A 25,270-nucleotide genomic window follows, 5' to 3' on the forward strand; every position below is an offset into this window, starting at 1 on the left:
ACATCCACCCACTTTCCTCCGCTTATGAACCACAGGAAACCAACTGTGGGTGTTGCTTTAAATCGACGATCATATGGGCGTGGATGGAAGACAGGGATTGGAGGAGAGGGAAATGAGAGGGGAGCACTTGAGTTTATCCGCTAAACCTACCCGTCATTCATACATGAGCCAGTTAGGTGACATGGTCCTAACGTCCGGTGTTGTGTTATCTTCTATATTTGGTTGCCGAGGGGGAAGTTTACGTGAATATTCATTAGTTCCCTTATCTTGTACGTGTTTCTGAAACAACGCGCGAACGAATGGAGCTGAAATATCAGTGCACGATCTTACTTGTTTAATGGATTGTTTTGAACAGGTAATGAAATGTCAGTGTTACACATTAATTAGCATTAACTGCAACAGAGCCAAAACAATTCATAGTTTGTGAATATGATAAATTGTCTGTAATGTTTTGCTTGATTGATTAAAGGCACTAGGGCTGGGCGATATGGAGCAAAAAACATATCTCGATATATTTTGCTATATCTCGATATACGATATATATCTCGATATCTTTACAGGAAAAATAACCCCCAAAAAACTACTGCAAAAACAAATATGGCAAATATTACATGTTAAGGGGCCTATGAAACATTTTATTTTTTTCTTCACCATATGTTTTATTGTTACCTAATTCTGTGTTTTAGCATGTGCAATTATTTAAATGCATAAAAACAATTTAATTAGTTAAAAACAATTCTTAAAATAGCCTTATGTCAAATGTTTTTTTCCCTTCAGAAATTCTGTGTATTTACATTTTTCTGATTATCAAATGAAGGCATAAAACATTCATTTAATTTATCTTTTAATTATTTAAAATTAAGCAAACTTTATTTTTTGGTAAACAAAGGGGATTTACTATTAAAAATAAAACATGGGAGAAATGTTGTGTGATTATTCCTTATAAAATTATGTTCGTTTCATTTTAATAGTAGTAGTGGGCTATCTACATTCTGCTGTACAATAGTAATAGATTTCTGTCAAATACTTTTATTTTGACGGGTTAACCGTTACAGTTCTGTGTATGTGAAACCACAGTCTATGATGTGATATGAGCTAGTCTTACTCAAATCAAACGGTCAGATGCTCATGAAGTCACCCAAACGCTTCAGTAATGGTTGCGATTGATCAAACGGTAAGTTCAGAAATTGGTCATCGGAGTAATTAATGTTTTTTTGCGTTGTAAGTTTGATTTTAATTGTTATCTTGGTGAACGACTTGGTGCCTATTTTGGTTTAATTGTTCATTGAAATCTAATTAGTGGTAGCAACGTTGTTTGTGTACCTTGTTAGGGGCCTACCATTAACTTCAAATTACGTTTGACGTACCATTAAATATTAACGTTTGTTAGCGTGTTAACAGTCTATTGAATAATATAAAAGAATGTTGTTTGACTGGAATGATAGAAGATAAATTTGCAACACTAACCATATATTTTTGCATGTTAAGTCTTTCAGGAGATTGTGTGATATACATTAACTTAAGAGTTTTTTTTTTTTTTTGCACTATTGAGGTGTGTTTTCTCTAATACTATGCATGTGCAGAACTGTTCTGTGTACCAGTTGAAGTTGTAAGCATGTGAATGCAAAACAATTTTTTTATTTTCTTTTTTTTTTATTATCTATACAAAATATAATGGACCGGTTCATAATTCCTTATAATTTTCAGGTCTAGTTTCACAGACAGGGCTTGGATTAAGCCAGGATTAGGCTGTAGTTAAATTTAGAACATTGAAGTAGCTTTTGTAAACATGCATTTAGAGAAAAAAAAAAAAAACATTACTGATGTGCATCTTGAGACAAAACCATGGCACTGACACCTTTTTTTTTTTTTTTTTTTTTGTAATACCCAATAGTTGCCAGATGCTGTCCTGTTGGAAATTCTTCTTTACGTGATCCTGGAGGAGGGGTGATGCTACATTACTAAGTCCGTCTTTGGTTTGTTCCAAATTCAGAAGTCTGCTGTACTGTATACAGACTCCTTTCGAAAGAGGGCACAATCCAGTTGGCTTGACTGAGTATTTTCTTTTACATATTTGATTAGAGGTTTAAAAAGGTGCCATAACATTACATTTCTCAATGTTTATCTTTGTAATAATGCTGTTTTCATGCTCCTCATCTCAATATACAGGTGGAACAAAATGGAGAACAAGTCTAAGCCATGTCAGGAATTCAACAAAATGTACACCCTTCAGACACTGAGACGAGGTTTACAACAACTGCTTACCAGGTGTGCAAATTATGCATGAAAATGTAATCACTGCTCTGTACATGATGACAAGATTCAATGGGAATAATCATTAATATGGCTGTGCATGCATGTCTACTGTTAATAAAGCAATTTAGGTATTAAAGTCACCATTTTCTTATGAATAATAAAATGCAGCAGCTAGAGTTCTTCCTAGAATCAGGAAGTATGACCGGATTAGCCCAGTTCTGTAAACACTGCACTGGCTCCCTATCAAACATCGTATAGATATTAACATCTTCAATTATATTAATCTGTTTCTTTCTTATTCGAAGGTCACTGCAGTTACCCGGATCCAGTACGTATCCAGACCAGATGGTGGATCGCACCTAGAAAGGACCTCTACAGCCCTGAAAGACAGCGGAGACCAGGACAACTAGAGCCCCAGATACAGATCCCCTGTAAAGACCTTGTTTTTTTTCTCCATTTTGTTTGTGGAGTTTTGGTTCCTTGTCGCCTCTGGCTTGCTTCGTTGTGGTCACTTCATTTACAGTGATATCACTGACATGATTGCAAATGATTCCACAGATACTATTTAAACTGAACCGAGCTGAAGGATGACATCACTGAATTGAATGATAAACTGACCACAAACTGAGTTTACTAATGTCCTTCTGCATTATTGACTGACACACTATTTTCCTACAGCCACAACCCCCGCTCCTTAAAACTGAAGTATCTCCATATAATGGAGCCGGTTGTCTTTTTTTTTCTTTTGACTAGTTCTCTACACACGAGGTGAGAGGGGACAAAAGCAAGGAGGCGGGGGGCGAGCCCAGCACAGGGAAGGCAAACAAACAAAGTGGCGGAATATAAACAATATATCGATATATACGATATTTCAAAATCCATATCGTGTTTAAAAAATATCTCGATATATTTTAAATATCGAGATATCGCCCACCCCTAAAAGGCACACAGTAAAACAATCAATAACCTAATAACCTATCTTACCTGATATAGTTTTTACTGTTTGGTGTATTTTGCTTTTTATATTTTTCATATATGCTTTATTTTTAATCGTTTGGATTGATTAGCCTACATAGTTGTCATTGAAGACTAGTACACAACAATGCATGAAACAAACCACTACAAATGTATTTGTGTCTTAATAAAATTGGTGTGAGTATCCTGTCATTCTTTAATTAATTAATTTTTTTTTTTTTTTTTTAATGACCAATTTTTACCAGCCCCCACAACCCCATCAGTGTATTTCTTTAATTATTCTGAATATCAGGTTAAATAATTAATCACACTAAATCCACAGTTACTTATTCTTGCACATGTGTTCACCTATTGTGTTCATCTATTACTAAGACTTTAAAGCATCTTCCACAGAGTGAGTCATGCAACATTGAAAAACATGAGTGAGTCAGTTTTTACATTTAACCCTTTCACGCATAGTTGTCACTACAGTGAAAACTATCAGCCTCTTCATTGGACCCTGGTGCATCATCCTATAAATTGCAACCAAATGGCAAGCTGTTGTGTTTTGATTTTTCCCCCTCCAAACCAAGATGGCCAAGATGGTCACTCAGACACTTCAGCTACAATTCATAATTATAATGTGAATATTGTTTTTGAAACTTAAAACTTAAAAACTTAATCTACAGTGACCTTTTCCCTGTAAATAAATTTATTTGTATTATTAGAATGTAATTTTCATTGACATAAAAAAGTAATGTGATGTATGACACTTGTAATGCATTACTTGTTAGATCCAAAAGTAATCTGATCTTGTAATGCAAGTTATTGTAATGCATTTTTTTTACTCATAACATAAAAATATTATCTGATTACATAATGCATGTTACTTGTAACACATTAATTTACTTGTAACATCAAAAAAGTAATCTGAATGCGTTAGATTAATTTGTTAAATTCACATACTTTATCTGTTTGATTATTGTCTTATATTTAATATAGTATATCTTCAGTTTAAACCATAACCACATGCTGTCCGCTCAAGTGGACATCTGAAGATCTCTTAATAAAATAAAAATAAATTCTTGTTTTTCATGCCCTAAGAGCAAAAAAAACACATAGGACTGAAGATATCATAATTCATGCATGAAAGGGTTAAATGACCTGTCTTTTTCAAATGAACACATTTTCTTTATTGTATTTGGTTAACAGTCAAATACAGAGCGTAACGGTTTAGACAATCTGAGAAAGAACTACTAATAATAAACACTATAATAATGAATATATCTAAGCAAAAATCATTTAAAATAGTTTTCACATTTTACAAATATTACACACAATGAAACCCAAATGTTTTGTGTCAGCCAAACTCTGTTCTCCTGTCACCTACTGACATTAATATCTTCTGTGAGTATAATATTTAAATAATTTAACAACGCTCTTTAATGTTGACAGTTTTCTGATGTGTATTAATAGTAACATTACATGCAGGTTAACAAATAACATGTTATCTTTTAAAGTAAGTGTTTTATTTTTACCGTTTAAAATTATATTCAGAAAATGATATTGTAGATCACATAGATATTACATGAAATGATTTTAAGGCAAGTACAGAAGTAATTGCTTTATGAATATAAGACAAGGAAAGTTGTGTGAATGTATGCATGAGGAATGAAGCAATGCAAAATGAAGTGAGTGTCAGATATTTATTGTCTCTGGATGATAACAGCCTCCGTGTACAGTATATCCAGTTCATACAGTAATCAGCTACTGTACAGTGACTTCATCTCTCTCATCCAGTCTGAAACAGTGACTTTACATGAGGATCAATATATGTGGAAACATCACAAAAGCAAATCAAAGCCATATCATAACATTGTTGAGTAGAGACATATTCGTATCCAAATGTAAAATAATATTCTTGGAGTAGCTGCTGACTTATGTAGCTTAGGCCTGTATTTATTAAACAGAAAGACTACAGTATATTTGATTCAAGCATTGCTGTGAACACACAGTCATCAGTAGCATAACTTAACTAATCAAACTATTCAAACAGCAATTAATGCCCCACAAATTAAATGTATAAAAAGCTAAACACATAAAAAAATAATAAACTATATTACACAAGGTTAGCATAGGTCATTCGTTTAATGTTTTCCAGTGTGCCTGTAATCAAGCAAAACCTAAAGACGATTTATCAGATATTACACAAACTGCATTGTTTTGACACTGATGAAATGCTTCAAAGCTTAAATGGTTTGTTCACCCAAAAATCAAAATTATGTTATTAATGACTCACCCTCATGTCGTTCCAAACAAGTGTTCATTCCTGCCTTAAATCCTATTTTTAAGCACATTTAAGAGCGTGTATTTGGTTTCATTTGTATGAACTGTTTTTAATTCTTTAAATGTTCGAGGTCTAAAGAATAACATTAAGCGTAAGGCCCTTTTTTAATTTGTAAGGAAGTCAAAGCCAACCTTATTCTGATACAAGAGACACTTTCTAACAAGGGCGATGAAAAATTCTGTATTCACATGGAGCTTCTCATTCTGCAGGGGTGATGATTTTATTTTTTAGGTTTGTAGGGAAAATTATTGATTTTAAAAGTGATGAAGCAGGTCACTGGCGAATGGTTGTGATGGAAGTATTTGATTTTAAAATGATTTTGATTAATGCATATGGGTACCACAACAGGTCTCTCAATAGAAATATTAGGGCTGGGCGATATGGAGCAAAAAATATATCTCGATATATTTTGCTATATCTCGATATACGATATATATCTCGATATCTTTACAGGAAAAATAACCCCCAAAAAACTACTGCAAAAACAAATATGGCAAATATTACATGTTAAGGGGCCTATGAAACATTTTATTTTTTTCTTCACCATATGTTTTATTGTTACCTAATTCTGTGTTTTAGCATGTGCAATTATTTAAATGCATAAAAACAACTTAATTAGTTAAAAACAATTCTTAAAATAGCCTTATGTGAAATGTTTTTTTCCCTTCAGAAATTCTGTGTATTTACATTTTTCTGATTATCAAATGAAGGCATAAAACATTCATTTAATTTATCTTTTAATTATTTAAAATTAAGCAAACTTTATTTTTTGGTAAACAAAGGGGATTTACTATTAAAAATAAAACATGGGAGAAATGTTGTGTGATTATTCCTTATAAAATTATGTTCGTTTCATTTTAATAGTAGTAGTAGTGGGCTATCTACATTCTGCTGTACAATAGTAATAGATTTCTGTCAAATACTTTTATTTTGACGGGTTTACCTTTACAGTTCTGTGTATGTGATACCCAAGGGGCAAGGAACTCGACCGGAAGTTGAAGTCGGGTGGGGGCTGCCATCTTTTAGCAGAACTTCACTTGCGTTAGCATTCCCATTGACTCCCATTCATTTTGGCGTCACTTTGACAGCGAATAACTTTACATCTGAGGCGTTTAAAGACTCCGTTTGTCCATTATTTATTTCTAAAGATACACGACAATGTATAAAGGGCTCCATTACCTTCTATGTTACATTATGGCCCCGTATAAATAGTTTTTGTAAAAAATAGGCTAACGATTGCGTCATAACCACTCGGCTCTCTGTCGCATTACCGTACAGACAGGTGGAGAAGCTCGCAGGCAATTAACTTAATATGGCGTACTGGCGTTACATTTTAAAATACTATACAAAATAATTAATCAGAATACTTACTCCTGCTCACTCACGACAAAGAACTCCCCGCTCAAGCTCGCCGTCTCTGCAAGATTAACGATGGCAGTTTGCACGCACAGCTACTAGAAGATTTACATCTGTCCGACAGGTTGCTGACGTCGTCAAGCTTCGTTTGAGTCTGCACGTCAGAAACGGAAGTGCTAAAAAACGCTAAAACTGGGCTTCATTTGTCTCAATTGAGTTCCAATGGGGTCGCTGTGTCCGTTTCTTTTACTGTCTATGGTGATACCACAGTCTATGATGTGATATGAGCTAGTTTTACTCAAATCAAACGGTCAGATGCTCATGAAGTGACTCTCAGTGCAGTTCTGGGGATGTTCCTCATGTGTTCACGTCTTTATTTAGAGAGAGGAAAGACAATGAAATCAGCGCGAGCGTTATGCGAGCTTCCGTGTTTAATGAATGAAGACGCGCTTCTGCTCCATTCGTTGACACAGACACGCAGAACATGCAGAATTCATATTTAAATAGACTTTTCCGGGTTAATATTGGCAGATATTAGTTCATTTAGCGATTTGATGTAAGTGCATGACCGACTTTTGATTAATTCATTAAAAATTTGACCAATTCCGTGACATTCCGCGTTAAACTGTAAATTCCATTTTTATGACTGGATTCCGCGATTCCGTCCGCGTTTCATTGGGCCCTACAGTAAACATCTGCCTGCCGTTCGCCCTACGCCTTAAAACTGAAGTATCTCCATATAATGGAGCCAGTTGTCTTTTTTTTTTTTTTGACTAGTTCTCTACACACGAGGTGAGAGGGGACAAAAGCAAGGAGGCGGGGGGCGAGCCCAGCACAGGGAAGGCAAACAAGCAAAGTGGCGGAATCAGAATATAAACAATATATCGATATATACGATATGTCAAAATCCATATCGTGTTTAAAAAATATCTCTATATATTTTAAATATCGAGATATCGCCCACCCCTAAATTCAGGAGATGATCTTCAGTCTCTTCTCTTCAAGTCTTGAAGGACGCTTCTACACAGGCACTACAATTTCTTTCCCGTTCGGTTTTTGCAGATGCGGAGTCTGTAAAGAAAAGAACAGAAAACTGACTTTAGTGAAGCCCAACTGACCCTCTTTGACCCAAACTGTTCAGATTTGTTTCAGCTGATCTGATCAGAGTCATGTTCAGTTCTAGAGAAATACTTCAGAACTGAACACATCGAACAAAACAAACCCTGTCTATAGAAATGAAGATCTTTGACTTTACTCTTAGTTAAAAGCCCCTCATTTTAAGTTTCTGCATTAGGAGCAACTCTTAGCCTTGTGATTTTGGGCTTATATGCCCCCGATCATTAAAACATTAGACAACTCATTTATCAATGTCAGGAGAAATGTAATTAATAATTACCCTCGTGTATTTACAGAAGAACCAAACTCCCAAAAACCCCAAGACCCCCAAGAAGAGAACAGGAGCGATTAACACATATATCCTTCTGCGTTCAGAGATGGAGGTTTGTGGAGGTTGTGAGGTGGAGGTTTGTGGAGGTTGTGAGGTGGAGGTTTGTGGTGGGGATCTACTGGAGGATATTCGTGGTTCTGTGAGACACAACAAGAGAAATATTTAGAGGAGTATAAACCATAAATCAGCAGACCTTCACTAAGCAGCTTAAAACATTACTGATCTACTAGAAACAGACACATTACAGTAAGACACTTACTGACGACAAGAGTAACAGTCTTCTTAGGAACATCCTTTCCGTTGAACACTTGTGCTTCATAGAGACCTGAGCTTTCAGAGCTGACATTAAGAAGAGTAAAGACCCCTTCTTCAATTCTCAGTGAGACTCCTGCTCTTTCCTCGACACGACAGTCTCCGTGATGGAAACAGAAGTAGTGCGCAATCAACTTTTTCTGATCGTCTCTTGTAAAAGTTATCCACACTTTATCGGCTCCTTCCAGTTCAGCAGTTTTGAAGGATATAGTGACATTATCTCCAGCAGTTGCCTCCAACTTCAGCTCAGCAACACACACAGAGACTGTTTGGGACAGAAAAAGTATTTATTATGGTTTAGATCTGAACAGTGTTTCTCAAGTTTTCCTCTTATGTATTTCAACAGCCCCATCAGTAACACAGAGGTCATATATTTGCTGTTTGAGTCTGTGACAGCTACTGATTCTGCTTCTACACAGCAGGGTTATATTAACTTCTAACATTTGACCACATCGCATTTAACATTCAATGTTTACAAGTTCAAGGTTTATTTGTTTTTTTGTTGTTTTTTTAAATCGCCGTCCATACAGGCAATATTAACTTGTAGCCTAACTGATTAACTAACAATCTGGTCAAAAAAGTTCTTTATTTGAAGCACAATTCTACAAAAAAGGTTACTTACTGAAAAAATGTTGGTGCTTAAAGTGTTTCACTGAGCTGAAAATTAATCTTAAAACATCGCAAGATAAATTAAATAAAAAGAAAATCTAAATTAAGTGTTTTAAGGGCTTCAAACTGAACATCTCATGGCTCAATGTCTTATGGACTATATATTGCAGTCACAAAACTTCCCTTTCGAGAATGGCTAGCTAATGAAAAGATCTCAGCAAATCATCTATTCTACCCCCCTGAGATAGAGAGAGGTAGAGAAAAGAGAATTAGAGAGAGTGAGAACAGGGACGATGAAAACAGGAAGGAAGTAAAACGGGTAAGGGTAAGGGTAAGCAGGTACCGTTTCTGTCACCCTGATTTTATTCGCATTTTGAAGCATCGCATCAGAATCGAGAGATGGGAACGCTGGATTTCGAATAAAAATAATTACAAAATAATTATAATTCGCAAAAAAAGTTTTTACACTTTGAGGTGGTTTGCTTGAGGTGGAACTCTCTGACGGAGAGCGAGCAATATTCTAACACAGAATGTTCCACAAAACAGCCTGTTCATGACGAACATGCAAGAACCAAATGTAATGTACTCCATTAAAAAAAAGCACCACAACGTTTTCATGCACATATTTCAACTGTTCTGAAGCTGTTCTATAGTTCAATGTGAGGTACAGATTAATATTGAAGTCATTCAATTCAAGTTCACATAAACGCACAGATTTAATACACTACATATCAATATATCTTCACTTTGAAGAGAAAAGTGAAGATCACACTGTGACACACACACACACACACAAACACGCTAAATAACAATAAATGCCTACCGTTCCCAACTATAAGCCAAAATACGCAAATCCAAGTCCAAAAACAAACCCATCCTTCTATTAACTTCAACTCTACCCACCTGAGAATATCAAGACGAAGAGGGAAAAGACTCGCATCTTCAGTACAGAAATCTCCAAGATAAGTTTAAAACACTTAACATCTAACTTAACTCCTTTATCAACGTCGAGTCTCAGGAACAGACGATCAAAAAGACGCAGAAAAAGTGAAGATTCTTATCCTCCCCCTCGATAAAACAACTCTATGTAGTTTTTCGACCTTAAAATAATGTCTCTAAAATTTGTAAGAAACAACAGATAACTATAAAGCCCGTGTTATACTTTCCGCTAACTAATCCGGACGCTGGCTGTCGAAGTGACGGCGCTGATGATCGTCGCTCGTCTGAGGGATATCCCAATATAAGGCACACATGTGCACACGCAGTTGGTTTTTTGTGCCTTCCTCGAGCTCCTATGCCACCTCCTATGACAATTCGCGCTGCTGAATCTGCTGTTAGTTAGGAATATGAGACCTTTTCTATTATCAGACAGTCCTGTGTGTGTTATGGGGACTGTTTCATAACTAACCAAACTGATACTCAGAAGAAGAAAATAATATTTAGCCTACTTCGTTTAGACTGCCGATGTTAGCTTTATTCCATATTGTATACTATTTCTTAAGCACGTCATATTTGTGCTAATCTAACTGCTATTATAGATGTAAATATGTATTGCGTATACTAAAGTAGCCACAGATTCAACACTCTCATATGGTAAAATTATTTCCTTACTTTTTTGTTGTTTGCTGTTGTAGTGAAGGCTACCATCATGAACAGGCAAAAATGGCTATGCGTGGGTTGTTAGACTGAAAGCAGATTAAATTCGACTTCAAACTACCGCGAGAGTTCTAGAGGGCAGACGACCCTGTAATGCTTTCGATTCGCTCTCGCGATACTTCGATGTCCTACACCGACCTTCAAGTCGAGCAGTTCTTATGCGTTTCAGCGGTTTTGTTGTTCCGCGTTAAAACATTTGATCTAGCGTTTGGTTTTCTGTTTTTAAGGTTCGGGGTATACAGTAGACGAACAGCCTTAACCAGTTTAATTCCACAATAGTGACCTTAAAGATGGTTTTCATTTATAAAGCTCTAAAAATGTTACTGACTCGTGTTTTATATGGAAAAATAAAGGGTCTCCGTTAAATATGTGCAGTGTCAAATTGTTAGTTTCTGTTTGCATAATATGATGATGATCGATGCATGAAAGATACAAAACAAAAAGGCTACTAAAATATGTTAACACAAAGATATGACACATTTTGTACGTTATCTCTTTAAGATGCTTATCACTAATATATGAATTCACAATTACTCAGTTTTGTTGAGAGTGATCTTAGAATGAGTAACAGGTTCATGATCGTGAAGTATTTCAACATTATAGTGATATTCTCATTATCAAACAGGAAACAGGTCTAACACATTCAAAATACTGTTTAATGTAATGTTTGAGCACTGTTCTTCACACTCAGTTCAGGTTCAGTGTCACAAGTTGTTTTTTAATTCTTTAAAGCTGCACTAAATTAGAGGTATTTATGACTATTTTTTTAATTCTAAAAATATTTAAGTACATTTAAATTATTATAAATTATAACTATCTATTAATGATTATAACGTGAGATGAATCTATGAAAGTTATTTTCATGAAATATTTATGATAATATGGCAGAGTTAAATTAGTTTATTATTATTTAACAAAACAGATGAAAAAACACCAGTTAAAGTTGTAAGAAAGATGTGGCACACAAAGACAACATTATAATGCAGAGATAGACTTTGACAAATCCACATTGACAAGATACTGAAAAATGACAATACATTTATAAAAATAAATATGTGCACAAGGGAATACAGATAAATCTTTTTACTTTTGAGTGAATAAATAGTATAATTTTTATATGCCATTTGATTTATATTGCACACAAAACTAGAAAGCACTTGTGAATCTAAAGCTACAGTCTGCATCAGTTTCAGCAATCTGACCAGAAACTAAATCATACCCTGATAATATTATGGGATCTTCTGATGCAGAATAAATAAGTGCATCTGATAGTTTGTCCTCGAAGGCTTCATTCTCACTCTCAGAATCAGAAAGAGCTTCATTGGTAAGTGTTTACACACACAAGGAATTCATCTCGGTGTCAGGAGCTTTCAGAACAGACATGCATCTAATTTAAGGAAATAAAACACTAATAATAAACAAAACAGACAGTAATTTATAAAGTTCAAGCAAGGGTTGCCAGGTTCTTTCTTACTTCTGATATGAAACAAAGTCTAATTTTTTGACTTGTCTATTCTCCAAGATCAAAAAACTAAATGTGGTTTTCTAGTTTTCTGGTTCAGTTCAGGAGGAAGTGAAACATCGCTTGTGTTAAAGACACTCAAAATCAAGTCACGAGCTTCAGTCTCTTCTGCTACACGGTCACTACAATTTCTTTCCCGTTCGTTTTTTGCAGATGCGCAGTCTGTAAAGAAAAGAACAGAAAACTGACTTTAGTGAAGCCTAACATGACAAATATCCTTTATGAAAAGACCTGAGGAAATTCACAGATCAGTGAGAAGCTTTTTATGATAAACTTGGATTAACTTTCATCCACTTTCTCCAAACACTGAATATATTTCTTGATTTTCAACTTTTCACAAAAGGTGAATTAAAGCTAAACGTTTCAGTTCTGATCAAATGAAAATCTAAATGTTGAGCTGAACAGGGATTTGCTCTTTGACCCAAACTGTTCAGATTTGTTTCAGCTGATCTGATCAGAGTCATGTTCAGTTATAGAGAAATACTTCAGAACTGAACACATCTAACAAAACTAACCCTGTCTATAGAAATGAAGATCTTTGACTTTACTCTCAGTTAAAAGCCCCTCATTTTTCTGCATCAGGAGCAACTCTTAGCCTTGTGATTTTGGGCTTATATGCCCCCGATCATTAAAACATTAGACAACTCATTCATCAATGTAAGAAGGAATGTAATTAATAATTACCCTCATGTTTTTATAGAAGAAACAAACTCCTAAAACTCCCAAGACCCCCAAGAACAGAACTAGAGCGATCAATGCATATATCCTTCTGCGTTCAGAGATGGAGGTTTGTGGAGGTTGTGAGGTGGAGGTTTGTGGAGGTTGTGAGGTGGAGGTTTGTGGAGGTGATCTACTGGAGGATATTTGTGGTTCTGTGAGATACAACAAGATAAATATTTAGAGGATTATAAACCATAAATCAGCAGACCTTCACTAAGCAGCTTAAAACATTACTGGATCAAACAGTCTTTACATGAAGATCACAGACATGTTATCACTCAATTCTTTTCAACTGAGGATTTTGCACAAACCATTTGTCTTCACAACATTCACAACACTGTATTTTATATTAATATTCATTTTGTAGACCGCAGATAAAAAGCTTTGCAATGCCGCAAGCAGACCTGCCAACCTTGGAAATACTGTTCAGTGCCATCAGCGTGAAGTGGGGGTAAACCGTTTACAGTTTTACTTTTTACTGTTTTATACGGTTTAGTTCATTTTTGCCATTTAGTTTTTTTTATGCTATTAAAAAAAAAAAAAAAAAACCCAGAACACTATCATTATAACTCCAGGACACTTCTGTATAGGCCTGGGCAATTGGAGCAAAAACTCATATCTCTGTATTTTTGGGCTGATTTGTGGTATTTAGCAGCCTATATATCTTGTTATTATGTATTTGGATTAAACAAATAAAGTGAATGTATGTAGACATATATTATGTGCAAAAAAGGGTTCAAATCATATTACATTGTATCATTGCAATCTAAAAGCAGAAAATATATTTTTAAAGCAGAAGTTAAAGTTACTAAACTAAAAATGAAAAAAAAAAAGAAATCTGATTGAGTTCAGTCTGAAACGATAAACTATAGGCTACTAGGAGAAATAAAAGACAGAAATTATTTCAAAGTAAAACAAACAAACAGCAACAAAAACGCTAAGATTGGTTGAACTGTTCATCTTTTTCTGTTGCTTGTTCTGAATACTGCGCGTGGACAGAGGCGTCTGGATTTGAGTAGTTTAGAGTGACAGATCGTAAAAGCAGAGCAGGTCTGAACAAGTCATTACGGCTCAAGTAGGAAGAACATCAACTTCATTTTTTATCATTGTTTCTCAATCCTGATTCTGGATCTTGACCGACAAACAGACACATTACAGTAAGACACTTACTGACGACAAGAGTAACAGTCTTCTTAGGAACATCTTTTCCGTTGAACACTTGTGCTTCATAGAGACCTGAGCTTTCAGAGCTGACATTAAGAAGAGTAAAGACCCCTTCTTCAATTCTCAGTGAGACTCCTGCTCTTTCCTCGACATGACAGTCTCCGTGATGGAAACAGAAGTAGTGCGCAATCAACTTTTTCTGATCGTCTCTTGTAAAAATTATCCTCACTTTATCGGCTCCTTCCAGTTCAGCAGTTCTGAAGGATATAGTGACATTATCTCCAGCAGTTGCCTCCAACTTCAGCTCAGCAACACAAAAAACGACTGTTTGGTACAGAAAAAAAATAATTTATTATGGTTTTGTCTCCTAAAATACAACAAATATCACAACAGTATCAAATGCCCAGTAAAGCACATAACAATTATCACTTTATCAATTCAGCTATAAGGAAGAAAAAAAAAAGGAGTTTGCACACATTTTATTAGCTTGAAGATAGTTTTCCAGCATCAGTTCTTAGCTTCCTCAGCGCAGATCATGTATAATGATTGATTCATAATTAAAACATATCCTTATTCTGTAATATTTAATGTAGGGCAGGACCAGAATTGTAGATTATTTGAATATTCGTTCGGTGGATTGGCTTTCGATTCTCAATATTATTATTTTTTGAACACTTGGCCATACAGTTCACAGTTGCGCTTGAATATGAATCACCCATGAGTGAAAGTCATGATTCAGTTCTGGTAGTGAAGACAATCTCTGTGGGAGTATTTGAAATTGAACGAGGACAAGAGTAACCACAATCCACCCATTCTATCCTGCCCAAAAGAAAGCCAGGTGTGCAGCCATCTCTGTGGACAACCCAACACCCATTGAGCTTTCAAAATATATTTTGACTTGTTAAGATGATATCTAAGATTTTTGTATTATGTATTATTATTCTTTTTTAACCTTACTGGAATCAAAATTAGGAATCAACAAGAATCGGAATCATAAAAGTTTAAATGATGCCGAACCTTACACATACCCCACATTATTTTTACTATTATATATGTCAGAGGTCGCACACCTCTGGAGCAACTAGGGGTTAAGTGTCTTGCTCAGGGACACATTGGTGTCTCACAGTGGATTCGAACCCGGGTCTCTCACACCAAAGGCATGTGTCTTATCCACTGCGCTAACACCACCCCAAACATGATGACTAATATCAATATCACTACATTAACATCAGTCGTGTCTGAAACCGTTCGCTTCTGTGGTTTTGTGTTGCTTCTAATCACAGTGAGACAGAAAATATTATTTTTAATAATCTTTATAGTGATGCTATGTCAGTTAGTGTTGTATTGTAACTGTGTTTTTATTGTCTTCCGAGTTTCATCAGTCAAAGCGTCTCTGTCTGCATGTTATTCAGCTGTAGTGAAATCTGATGCATTTGTAGATATAAGGGACTTCCTGCGTCTCACTTGTGAAACAAACATTACAGTACACGAGTGTTAGGGTTAGATCCTGCTCCATAAAGGTCACATCATCGCATTTTGGGTAAAAATAGAAAAATAATACAAACTTCTTTGCAGCGCTACTTTGTAGCTTAGTAGCTTTGTAACTTAGTTTTTCAAATTTACTTGAGTCATTTTATTTTTCAGTACTTTTACTTGTACTCAAGTAAATGATTCCTTAAATAGCAATACTTTTCCTTAAGAACATGTCTTAGTACTCTTTCCACTTCTGCATTCTGGTACAGATAGCTTGAAGAGAAAACAGGAAATACAGGATGTGTGTGCAACTGTGGTCCGGAATTACCTTTCTGCATTTTAGTTATAGTAAGGTACAGATTTTAGTGTAGTGAAATTAAATATCTTACATGGTGTATTTTAGTTGTTCAATCAACATTGTTCTCAAAAGTAATGTTATCTGTTTGACTTTTCACAATGCACTTTTTATAAAAATGAGTATCTCGCAAACTAATTTATATAAACCATTGTGTGTTTTTTACATTTACAAGTTTGAGGTTTACATTTGTGATATTACTATTTAATTAAAAATACTAGGAGAAATATATATTTTAGAGCACTTTTTAGCTATTAATCTAGTTACTATGGTTATTACATATTACATACATAGCCTTCAAATTGAAGGTGTAAGGATTACTGTTTGTTTGACATATGGAAATACTCAAAAGAATGACAGCACAGCATGTAAAAGAATTCAAATACACTCGACATTGTTCTATACGACTGTACGAGCATCAATGATCCTCGTGTCACGCTGTGGAATCATCACAGTTATCATTAACGCCATTTCTCACAAATCAACACACGTTCAGTGACTGCTGCATTGCTCGCCGTGCTGAAATGTTGGCTATCGTGTAAGGTATCTGCGTGTTTAAAAAGATAATGTAAGCACTGGCAGCACGTAAAAACAGCGCCGGTTAGAAGAAATCTCTAGCATTAATTATGATCATTGCTTGTCGTGAAAAACGAGCACAGTTTGCCGTTCGGGATGCGCCACTTCCCGAGAAAACACTCACTTACCTGACACCGCTGACACTAAGAGGAGGCTTAAGAACCTCATCTTATTCGCGTTCTGCTACACTGTATAACTATATAGAAAACCTACAATATATAACTTTACTACTGTAACAATATTAACTCAGAAGCAGAAAACCGAGCAGCCGAGGTAACTGTTAAGTCTGACTGACCTGGAGATATGCAAGTAAGTTCTGGTATCAAGCCACACCCCCTTTAGGAGGGTCGCCAGGTTTCGCCAACAAAACACACAATTCTTCTCCAAACTAAACTAACCGGGTTCCTGGGGTAAAATCTGTTTTAATACAGCCTATGGGTAAAATACGCGGGGTTTCCCCGGTAAAATGCGTTTTCCAGGGACGAAATATCTCGTTATTGGGATCGTTTCAACCGGCGGACATGAAAAATAACCCGCTCCAACAGTGTATAAAGTAGCCTAAATCTGGACAAAACGGAGGACCTGGCAACACTGTCTTTCCATAAAGCTTCTGGAAAGTGGTTGCACTTTACCCAAATGTTAATTTTCAGAAGGTATGGACAGTGCAAACAAATTCTTGTCAGATAAAAATAATAAAAATGTGATCAAATTCATTTTTTAAATAATTCATCATTATTGTCCACGCAACAAGAATTTAAGTAAATTAATCCAAAATCTTTCTCCATTCTGCTCTTTTTGCCAAGAAGAGGAAGAATCTCTCTCAAATTTTTATTCTATTTCTGTCCTTATACTAAATAATTCTGGATTCAAATTTCAGTATCTTGATTGTATTCTTTCGTCTATGTAACATTTCTGTAGTTAAGGTTTTCTCTCATTCAGTAGTTTCTGGCAATAGCTTAGAGGATGCCCTGATCTTTATTTGCATGATGGGAAAACAACACATATACACAAAGCATTATGCCTTAACTTTAAACCTTATTGTAAAATATTCACTTCTGATTTACCTTTCCTTCACTCACCACTTCACAGTATCTCCTACAATAAAAAAAAACCTTTAAAAACATCCATAGAAACAAAAATTTTTTTGAGTGTAAAGTTATTGTATGGTCGTATGACTGTATGTTATTTATCTCACTAAATTATAGTATTTATAGTATTTCCGGCGCATGCGCAGTACGTGCGAGTTAAAGCAAAACCACAGCCTGTATATATCTGATGCCAGACTCTTGTAGAAGACGGAAATGCCTTTATTGCGGAATTGCTCACACCAACCGACTTCTGTCTTTGAGCAGTTTGTGTTAAGATATACAAAAATAATTGCACTGTTTATCAGGTTTTCCTGGTTATGATATTCCTGTGAGCATTTTCATAACTTATCAAACTGATATTCTATATTGTATACGGTTTCTAAATCCTTTTTAAATAAATAAATACATAAAGTTACTCAGAGATCCTTAGGGAAGACAAAATATTTGTCAAAACGATCATAAAAATATTACAGCTTACACTGACTCACTGTTTTACCAGAATCAATCCTAAACAACCAAAATGTATTCATTCTCAAGATTTAATCCCTTTTCTTCTAACATAATGCCAATTTGTTGTTCTTTGTATGAAAATAAAATAGTTTAACTTTGGCCTGCCTCATATTTTTATTATTAACCTAGATGATATTTTTATTATCAATCAATATTTATCTTGTATGCTAAAGAAGCTAACACAGATCCAATATCTCAGATGGTAAAAGTTTATACTTACCTTAAACTGCGAAGTTACCATTCGTAGTGCAACTGAAGGGAGATCTGAGTCACTGCCTGGTAACAATCCGGTTGTAACCGGTCTTGAGTTGGTTGCAGGCGCATTTTGATTCGCTGCTCACACTCACTGCATGATTTGACTGTTGGTAGGGAAAGATGTGTGTAGCACCCGGATGCAGTGCGTGGCGCACTAGTGAATTTTGTTGTTTCGTGTTTAAACGTAAAACAGTTTTGATATTTTTCTTTTTTAGGTTCAGGGTAGACATTGGATTTATAGCCTTAATATTCGATCACATGTGGCATGAAACGCCCTTTATTTTATTTTTATTTTTTATTATTTTTTTTCTTAAATGAAAAATGTCACGTTAACGAATACCAAGTTGACTAAATAATCAACCAAACAAGTACACAAGAGCAGAAAATCATACATTAACAATCTTGACAAACAAACTTGAAGATCCGTGAATGGAAATATATAGAGATTTTTGCATTCCCATTTGCTCAAATAGCAAAAGAAGGACTCCACGATAGTGATTTCATGACTTTCAGTAAAATGAAAAAAACCGAGAAAGACTCCATTGTAAACAAATACGTCTTAAAGAGACTTTGTTGTAAAGTCAAAGGACAAGCTAGAAAAAAATGGCCATCTGTTAAAAATTCAAAAGTCTATTGCGGGCACAATAATACAACCAAAAATAAACGATAACTTATGTGTTCTCTTTTAATCTGAAATTATGATAAATAATTTGATTTGGCACGCTCAAACTAATTAATAAATCTGTGAAATATTTTTTATATGAAATACCTATGATGGAGTCTGAAGTATTTATGTTAGAAACAAAGGTCGTTTCTGTTAAGTTAGTTTTTACGATATAGTTTTCATAAATTTTCTCCTCGCGAGTTAAATGCTGGGGTTGTGTGACTTTTGCATAAAAGAGGCGTTTGATGCTTTCACTTTAGAGCTAGTTTCTTTAAAGGCAGGGTCTCTCTCAACACACACTAAATACACCCATAGGTCGACATCTAGTGGTAAAAAAAAATAGAGCAGTGTATTAATCTTTTTATTAAGTTCTAAAATATTAGCTCTAAAATATTATTTATTATATCTAAACAATAATAGCCTAATATTTGGGAAAGTGGAAATCAATTTCTCAAATGTGTGGAAACTCTGTGTTTAAGCTTTAAATGTGACTTATTAAATAAAAAATACATTCTAAAAATTTATATAAATTAAAAGCATAATGTCATGATTTCAAATATTGATTAAAGAATGTGAACAAATTAATAAACAAAAATTCTTTAGCTGCAAGTGTAACTGATTTCATGGTCACTTCCCGGTGAAACTATTACATGTTCTCTGTCCCTTTGCACTTTTGTTTAGTCCAGTTTCCTGTTTCTTCTGTAGTTCTTTTGGCTCCATACTATAATTTAAAAAGAAAAGGAAGATAAACCAAGGAATCTCCAGAACATAACTGAGAACACTGATACGAGACTTGACTAAAAACAGGAAACATATGAACACCTTGTAATAACGAGACACACCTACACAATCTGAGTAATGAGAGGAGGTTAAATAACTTCAAAAAGACCACAGAAGAGACGGGAAGCAGGAGCAAAGTAGAGTCAATCTAGAAATGCTCCTTTGCTTAAAGGTACAGGTTGTATTACCTGCCACGAGAGGGCGCACTACCTAAACAATAACAATCGCGTGGCGTGATGACGTTAAGGAGGAGCGTGGAATGATGGGATTTGTTGTCTTCTACCCAACCGCTGACAACCATCAATCAGACGGAAAGATAAGTCATGGATTTAACGGATGAGTTAAAGTTTTATAAATGTTGTGTTTGATGTCATAATATTATTATATTGAATTAGACCCGAATAATGGAATGTTTACAACGAAATGTTTAGTCAGATGTTAGAATATTTGTCGATGGTGTGAAAACACAGCACGGTTTCAAGTGTTCAAATCAATAATAATAAATGTTATTTTGAATTTACCAATATCATTTGCAATAATGATTGATTTATATTTCTGTAAATAAAAACTTTATTTATTTACATGGTTTAACGTGTCCGGTGAAATAAGGCAGTGTAAATAAAGCAGCAAATAACCAAATGCAATAACACTGCACCTACATAAAACTTTAGTCATTCAAACACAAAAATTTAGCATACATAGCAAACGCGAGTTCAACGATTTGCGAGAGTAGATTACATACAAAGTCAATGGAAAGACGTGATCAGACTATACTATGCCCCTCACTTCTAAAGGGGGCAGCTTTAGAGGAGGTTAGATCGCGAATGGGGAATGATCCAAAACACCCATGTGACATTTTTGAATATCTGAGAGCAGCTTTCAGAGAAAAGCGCAATGTATCTCAGCTATTGAAAACCTTCTATAGCTGTAAACGAATAGAAGGGAAGGAATATTCCTGCCTACTCCCATGCACTGTCACAGATTCTGAACTCTATTCAGAAACAATCAACAAAGGCAATGGCAAACGCAAGTATGGCAATTCGAGACTATTGAGGGCATTAGAGCCGCTAGCCTTAGGAGAGACCTTTGCCAGAGTCAACACTTATTGAAGTGAGAGATGGGGCTCTCATGTGGTTTTTGGAAGATCCCAAGCCACATGTCCCAAGATAATCAGCAATCAAACTGTTGTGTCTGAGACTGTTGAAGCATTCTGTGCTGCTATTGAACCTGAAACAAAAACAGTTAGTCTTTTATATATATATATATATATATATATATATATATATATATATATATATATATATATATATATATATATATATATTGTCACGGGGTGAAGAACCACTCGACAAGAGGTACGTGAAATCAAAAGCCCCGGAGGGTGGGTTTATTGAAAAGTGAAGGGTGCCTGGTGAAGTGTCCTGATCTGCTTTCCGCTGGTTGGTGCTCCCCGTGTGCTCTCCGTGCTCCTCTGTGCCAATCAAGGGGAAAGTGGGTGTCCAGACGTGCTCCAAAGGGTGTGGGCTGTCGGTCACTCGCTGCTTTCTGTGGGGATAGGAGAGAGGGGTTAGTCCAGCTTTGCGTTCTGGTTGAGAACCTCTTCTCAGTGCAACATGTGCTGCTTTTCAATGTGCTGGCTGATGGGGAGCAGCTGTGACCGATCAGCCGGTGACGAGGACGTGCAGGTGTTTTGGTTTGGTTTCCAGGGCGACGCTGATTCCTCTGGGAGTGCTCGTCACATCCCCCCCCCCCCTAAGCGTCGTTCTGGTCCTGCGAAGACATGTAGAAAGTAGGGGTGAGATTAGGGGAGGGTGGGGAATGACCCCTGACAGACCTGCATAAGCTGTCCAGATCCGGGAGAGGCCATCGGCGTTCGCGTTGGCGGCCCCAGCTCGATGGCGGACTTCGAAGTGGAAGTCCTGGAGCGCTAGGAACCAGCGAGTCACCCTGGCGTTGGTGTCCTTGGCGCGGGCCATCCACTGTAGGGGCGCGTGGTCGGTTACCAGGGTGAACTTGCGGCCCAGGAGGTAGTACCGGAGCTCCAGGACTGCCCACCTGATGGCCAGGGCTTCCTTCTCCACAGCGGCGTATTTCCTCTCGGCGGGGGACAGCTTCCTGCTGATGTAGATGATCGGATGCTCCTCACCTTCCTGAATTTGGGAGAGGACCGCTCCTAGTCCTGTGTCGGAAGCATCCGTCTGCAGCAGGAAGGGGCAGCTAAAATCCGGGGCGCGGAGTACCGGCGAGGACGTGAGTGCTGCTTTCACCTGGGAGAAGGCTTCTTCCGCCGACGGGGTCCAGCATACTTTCTCCGGCTGCCCCTTCCTGGTCAGGTCTGTCAGGGGGGCGGCTAAAGAGGAGAAGTTGGGGATAAAACAACGATAATAACCCGCCAACCCCAAGAAGGCTCGTACCTGGGTTTTTGTCTCCGGTCTTGGTGCGGCGTGGATGGCCTCAACTTTCTTGTCTTGCGGCCGGATGAGTCCTCGGCCGACTTGATAGCCCAGGTACTTGGCCTCCGAGAGGGCTAGGTGGCATTTTCGGGGGTTGGCGGTAAGTCCAGCCCGCCGGAGCTCCGAGAGCACCCTCCGCAGACGATCCAGATGTTCGTCCCACGCCTCGGAGTGGACCACGACGTCATCCAGGTAGGCGGCCGCGTAAGCTTGGTGAGGCCGCAGGAGGATGTCCATCATCCGCTGGAACGTCGCGGGGGCCCCATGTAGGCCGAAGGGAAGGGTCCGGTACTGCCAGTGGCCACTGGGGGTGGAGAAGGCGGTTTTCGGCTTGGCGGCCTCGGAGAGCGGTACCTGCCAATAGCCCTTGGTTAGGTCTAGGGTGCTGATATACCGGGCCCTTCCTAGCCGGTCCAGCAGTTCGTCCACCCGAGGCATGGGGTACCCGTCGAATTCAGAGACTTCGTTCAGGCGGCGGAAGTCGTTACAAAAGCGGAGGGTGCCATCCGGCTTTGGGACCATCACAATGGGGCTGGACCACGGACTCCGGGATGGTTCTATTACCCCCAACTTTAGCATCTGTTGGACCTCTTCCTCAATAGCCTGCCGACGAGCCTCCGGGACTCGGTAGGGCCGTTGCCTAACGACGACTCCTGGGGGCGTCCGGATATGGTGTTGAAGCACGTTGGTCTGCCCGGGCTGAGAGGAGAACACATCCTGGAACTGACTGACCAGGTGCTGCAGCTCCGTCTTCTGGGCAGCCGAAAGGTGGGGGTTGATATCCACAACCACGGGCTCGGTGAGGCTTAGGGCAGCTACTTGGTCCCGGGTCCCCACCCATTTCTTTAGGAGGTTGACGTGGTAGAGTTGCTCTGCCTGCCGTCGTCCCGGCTGTCTCAGGCGGTAAGTGACCGGTCCAACCCTCTCGACGACCGAGTAGGGCCCCTTCCAGGAGGCCAGAAATTTGCAGGCGGAGCTGGGGACCAGGACCATGACGCGGTCTCCCGGTTGGAACTCCCGTGGCTGGGCTGTCCGGTCATAATGACGTTGCTGCGCTTGTTGGGCCCTGGTGAGGTGTTCCCGGACTAACGGCATCACTCGGTCGATCCGTTCCCTCATTTGCCGGACATGTTCGATGACGGTACGATGCGGGGCCGGCTGCTGCTCCCACGCTTCCCGGGCCACGTCCAAGAGGCCCCGGGGTTGACGGCCAAACAGGAGCTCGAAGGGGGTGAAGCCAGTTGAGGCCTGGGGAACTTCGCGGATCCCGAAGAGCACGTAGGGGATCATGAGGTCCCAATCCCGCTTGTCCTCCGCCACCACACGTCTGAGCATTTGCTTGAGGGTCTGTTTAAATCTCTCTACGAGGCCATCAGTCTGGGGGTGATAAACAGTGGTCCTCAACTGCTTCACCCGCAGCAGCCGGCAGAGGTCAGACATTAGCCGGGACATAAAGGGGGTTCCCTGGTCAGTCAGGATCTCTGAGGGGAGGCCGACTCGGCTGGCCAGCAGAAACAGCTCCTGGGCGATGGACTTTGCGGTGGCCTTCCGCAGGGGGACTGCTTCTGGGTACCGGGTGGCATAGTCGACGATGACCAGGATGTGCTCATGCCCTCGGGCAGACTTCGGCAACGGCCCCACTATGTCCATTCCAATCCGCGCGAAGGGCACCTCGATGATAGGCAGCGGGATGAGCGGGCTGGGGGGAGGAGTCCGGGGCGACGTGGCCTGACAGGTCGGGCAGGCCTGGCAGAACCGCTTTACCTCGGCGTCCAGGCCCGGCCAATGGAAACGGTCGCGGATGCATTGGGCAGTATTGGCTGCCGCGAGGTGTCCTGCCATGGGGTGGGAATGGGCCAGCTCCAGAATGGTCTCGGTCTTGGCACGAGGCACAACTAGTAACTTTTTCTCCTCCCCCCTACGCTGGGCGACACAATACAGCAGGCCATTCTCTACGACAAAATGTGGGAGAGGGTGGGGCCGGGGGAGGACGTCCTCTCCATCCACGACTCGCACCTGGCTCCAACAGTGCTTGAGTCGGTCGTCCTCCCGCTGTTCCTTGGCGAAAGAGCCCCCTCCAGCGGCCTGTTGGTAGACATCATAAAACAGATTAGTAGATTGGGAGGGGGCCTCACCTTCTCTCCCACTGTCGGAGACGAGCAGGGCCGGTCGGCGGCGGGGTCCAGGCGGCCGCCTCGGTCTTCGACGGTTCCCCTTGGGGCTGGCAGGCTGGGTAGCGGCGGACAGCAGCTTCTCGAAGCCGGGCCAATCCCTTCCAAGCAGTACGGCCACCGGCAGGTCCTTCACCAGGCCTACCTCCACTGGCCAGGTGCCTTGGGGGGACGAAATGACCATTTCACGGGCCGGTACTTGACGAGTGTCTCCGTGCACACAGGTAATCGGTAGGAAGTTTTTCCGGCCGCTTCGCGGGGCGCACAGCCGCGCCTGGATGAGGGTGACCGCACTGCCTGAGTCCAACAGGGCCCGGAACAGTCTTCCATCCACCTTCACATCTGCTTCGGGGGCTCCCGCCGGCACCCGTTGGTGAAGGATGCAGCCTGCCAGCCAGGCTCGCGGAGGCGACGGTGGTTCGGCACTTGGCATGGGCTCATCTCGCGGTGGGGGAACCGTCGGCCTGCTGACGGGTCGCGCGGTGCCTTCGAGCGGGCGTCGCTCCTGGACCACCCTCCGGGGGAATGGCAGCAGCCGGTCCCCTGCCCCGCTGGGATGAACGGCATCCGCCAGCTCGATCGCCTCCACTAGTTCCCGGACG

The 25,270-nt window shown here is 39.2% G+C and overlaps 2 protein-coding genes across 8 annotated transcripts in view; one reads left to right on the forward strand and one right to left on the reverse strand.

Annotated features, from left to right (window-relative positions):
* LOC127944602 (uncharacterized) overlaps positions 1 to 18,768 on the reverse strand; it is a 41,332-nt gene extending 22,564 nt beyond the window's left edge. For 2 of the 5 annotated variants that reach the window (XM_052540653.1, XM_052540654.1), the window contains exons 1-4: positions 16,876 to 18,558; positions 14,350 to 14,667; positions 13,144 to 13,331; positions 7,886 to 7,984 (exon numbers count right to left, since the gene is read on the reverse strand). In XM_052540653.1, the coding sequence (XP_052396613.1) occupies positions 7,934 to 7,984; positions 13,144 to 13,331; positions 14,350 to 14,667; positions 16,876 to 16,915 (597 nt within the window). In that variant the 5' untranslated portion in view covers positions 16,916 to 18,558 and the 3' untranslated portion in view covers positions 7,886 to 7,933. The other 3 variants (XM_052540650.1, XR_008150397.1, XM_052540652.1) reach the window with 3 other exon arrangements.
* LOC127944598 (SLAM family member 5) overlaps positions 1 to 25,270 on the forward strand; it is a 155,854-nt gene that overhangs the window by 67,703 nt on the left and 62,881 nt on the right. The window contains exon 1 of one of the 3 annotated variants that reach the window (XM_052540640.1): positions 20,079 to 20,132. The exons of 1 other annotated variant lie outside the window; for it this stretch is intronic. The gene's annotated coding sequence lies outside the window, so the exon portion shown is untranslated. Of the gene's footprint in view, positions 1 to 20,078; positions 20,133 to 25,270 lie in introns of those variants that run through there. One more of the 3 variants, XM_052540644.1, reaches the window with a different exon arrangement.

The sequence above is a fragment of the Carassius gibelio genome, chromosome A23 (assembly GCF_023724105.1).
Source record: "Carassius gibelio isolate Cgi1373 ecotype wild population from Czech Republic chromosome A23, carGib1.2-hapl.c, whole genome shotgun sequence".
Classification (NCBI taxonomy): domain Eukaryota; kingdom Metazoa; phylum Chordata; class Actinopteri; order Cypriniformes; family Cyprinidae; genus Carassius; species Carassius gibelio.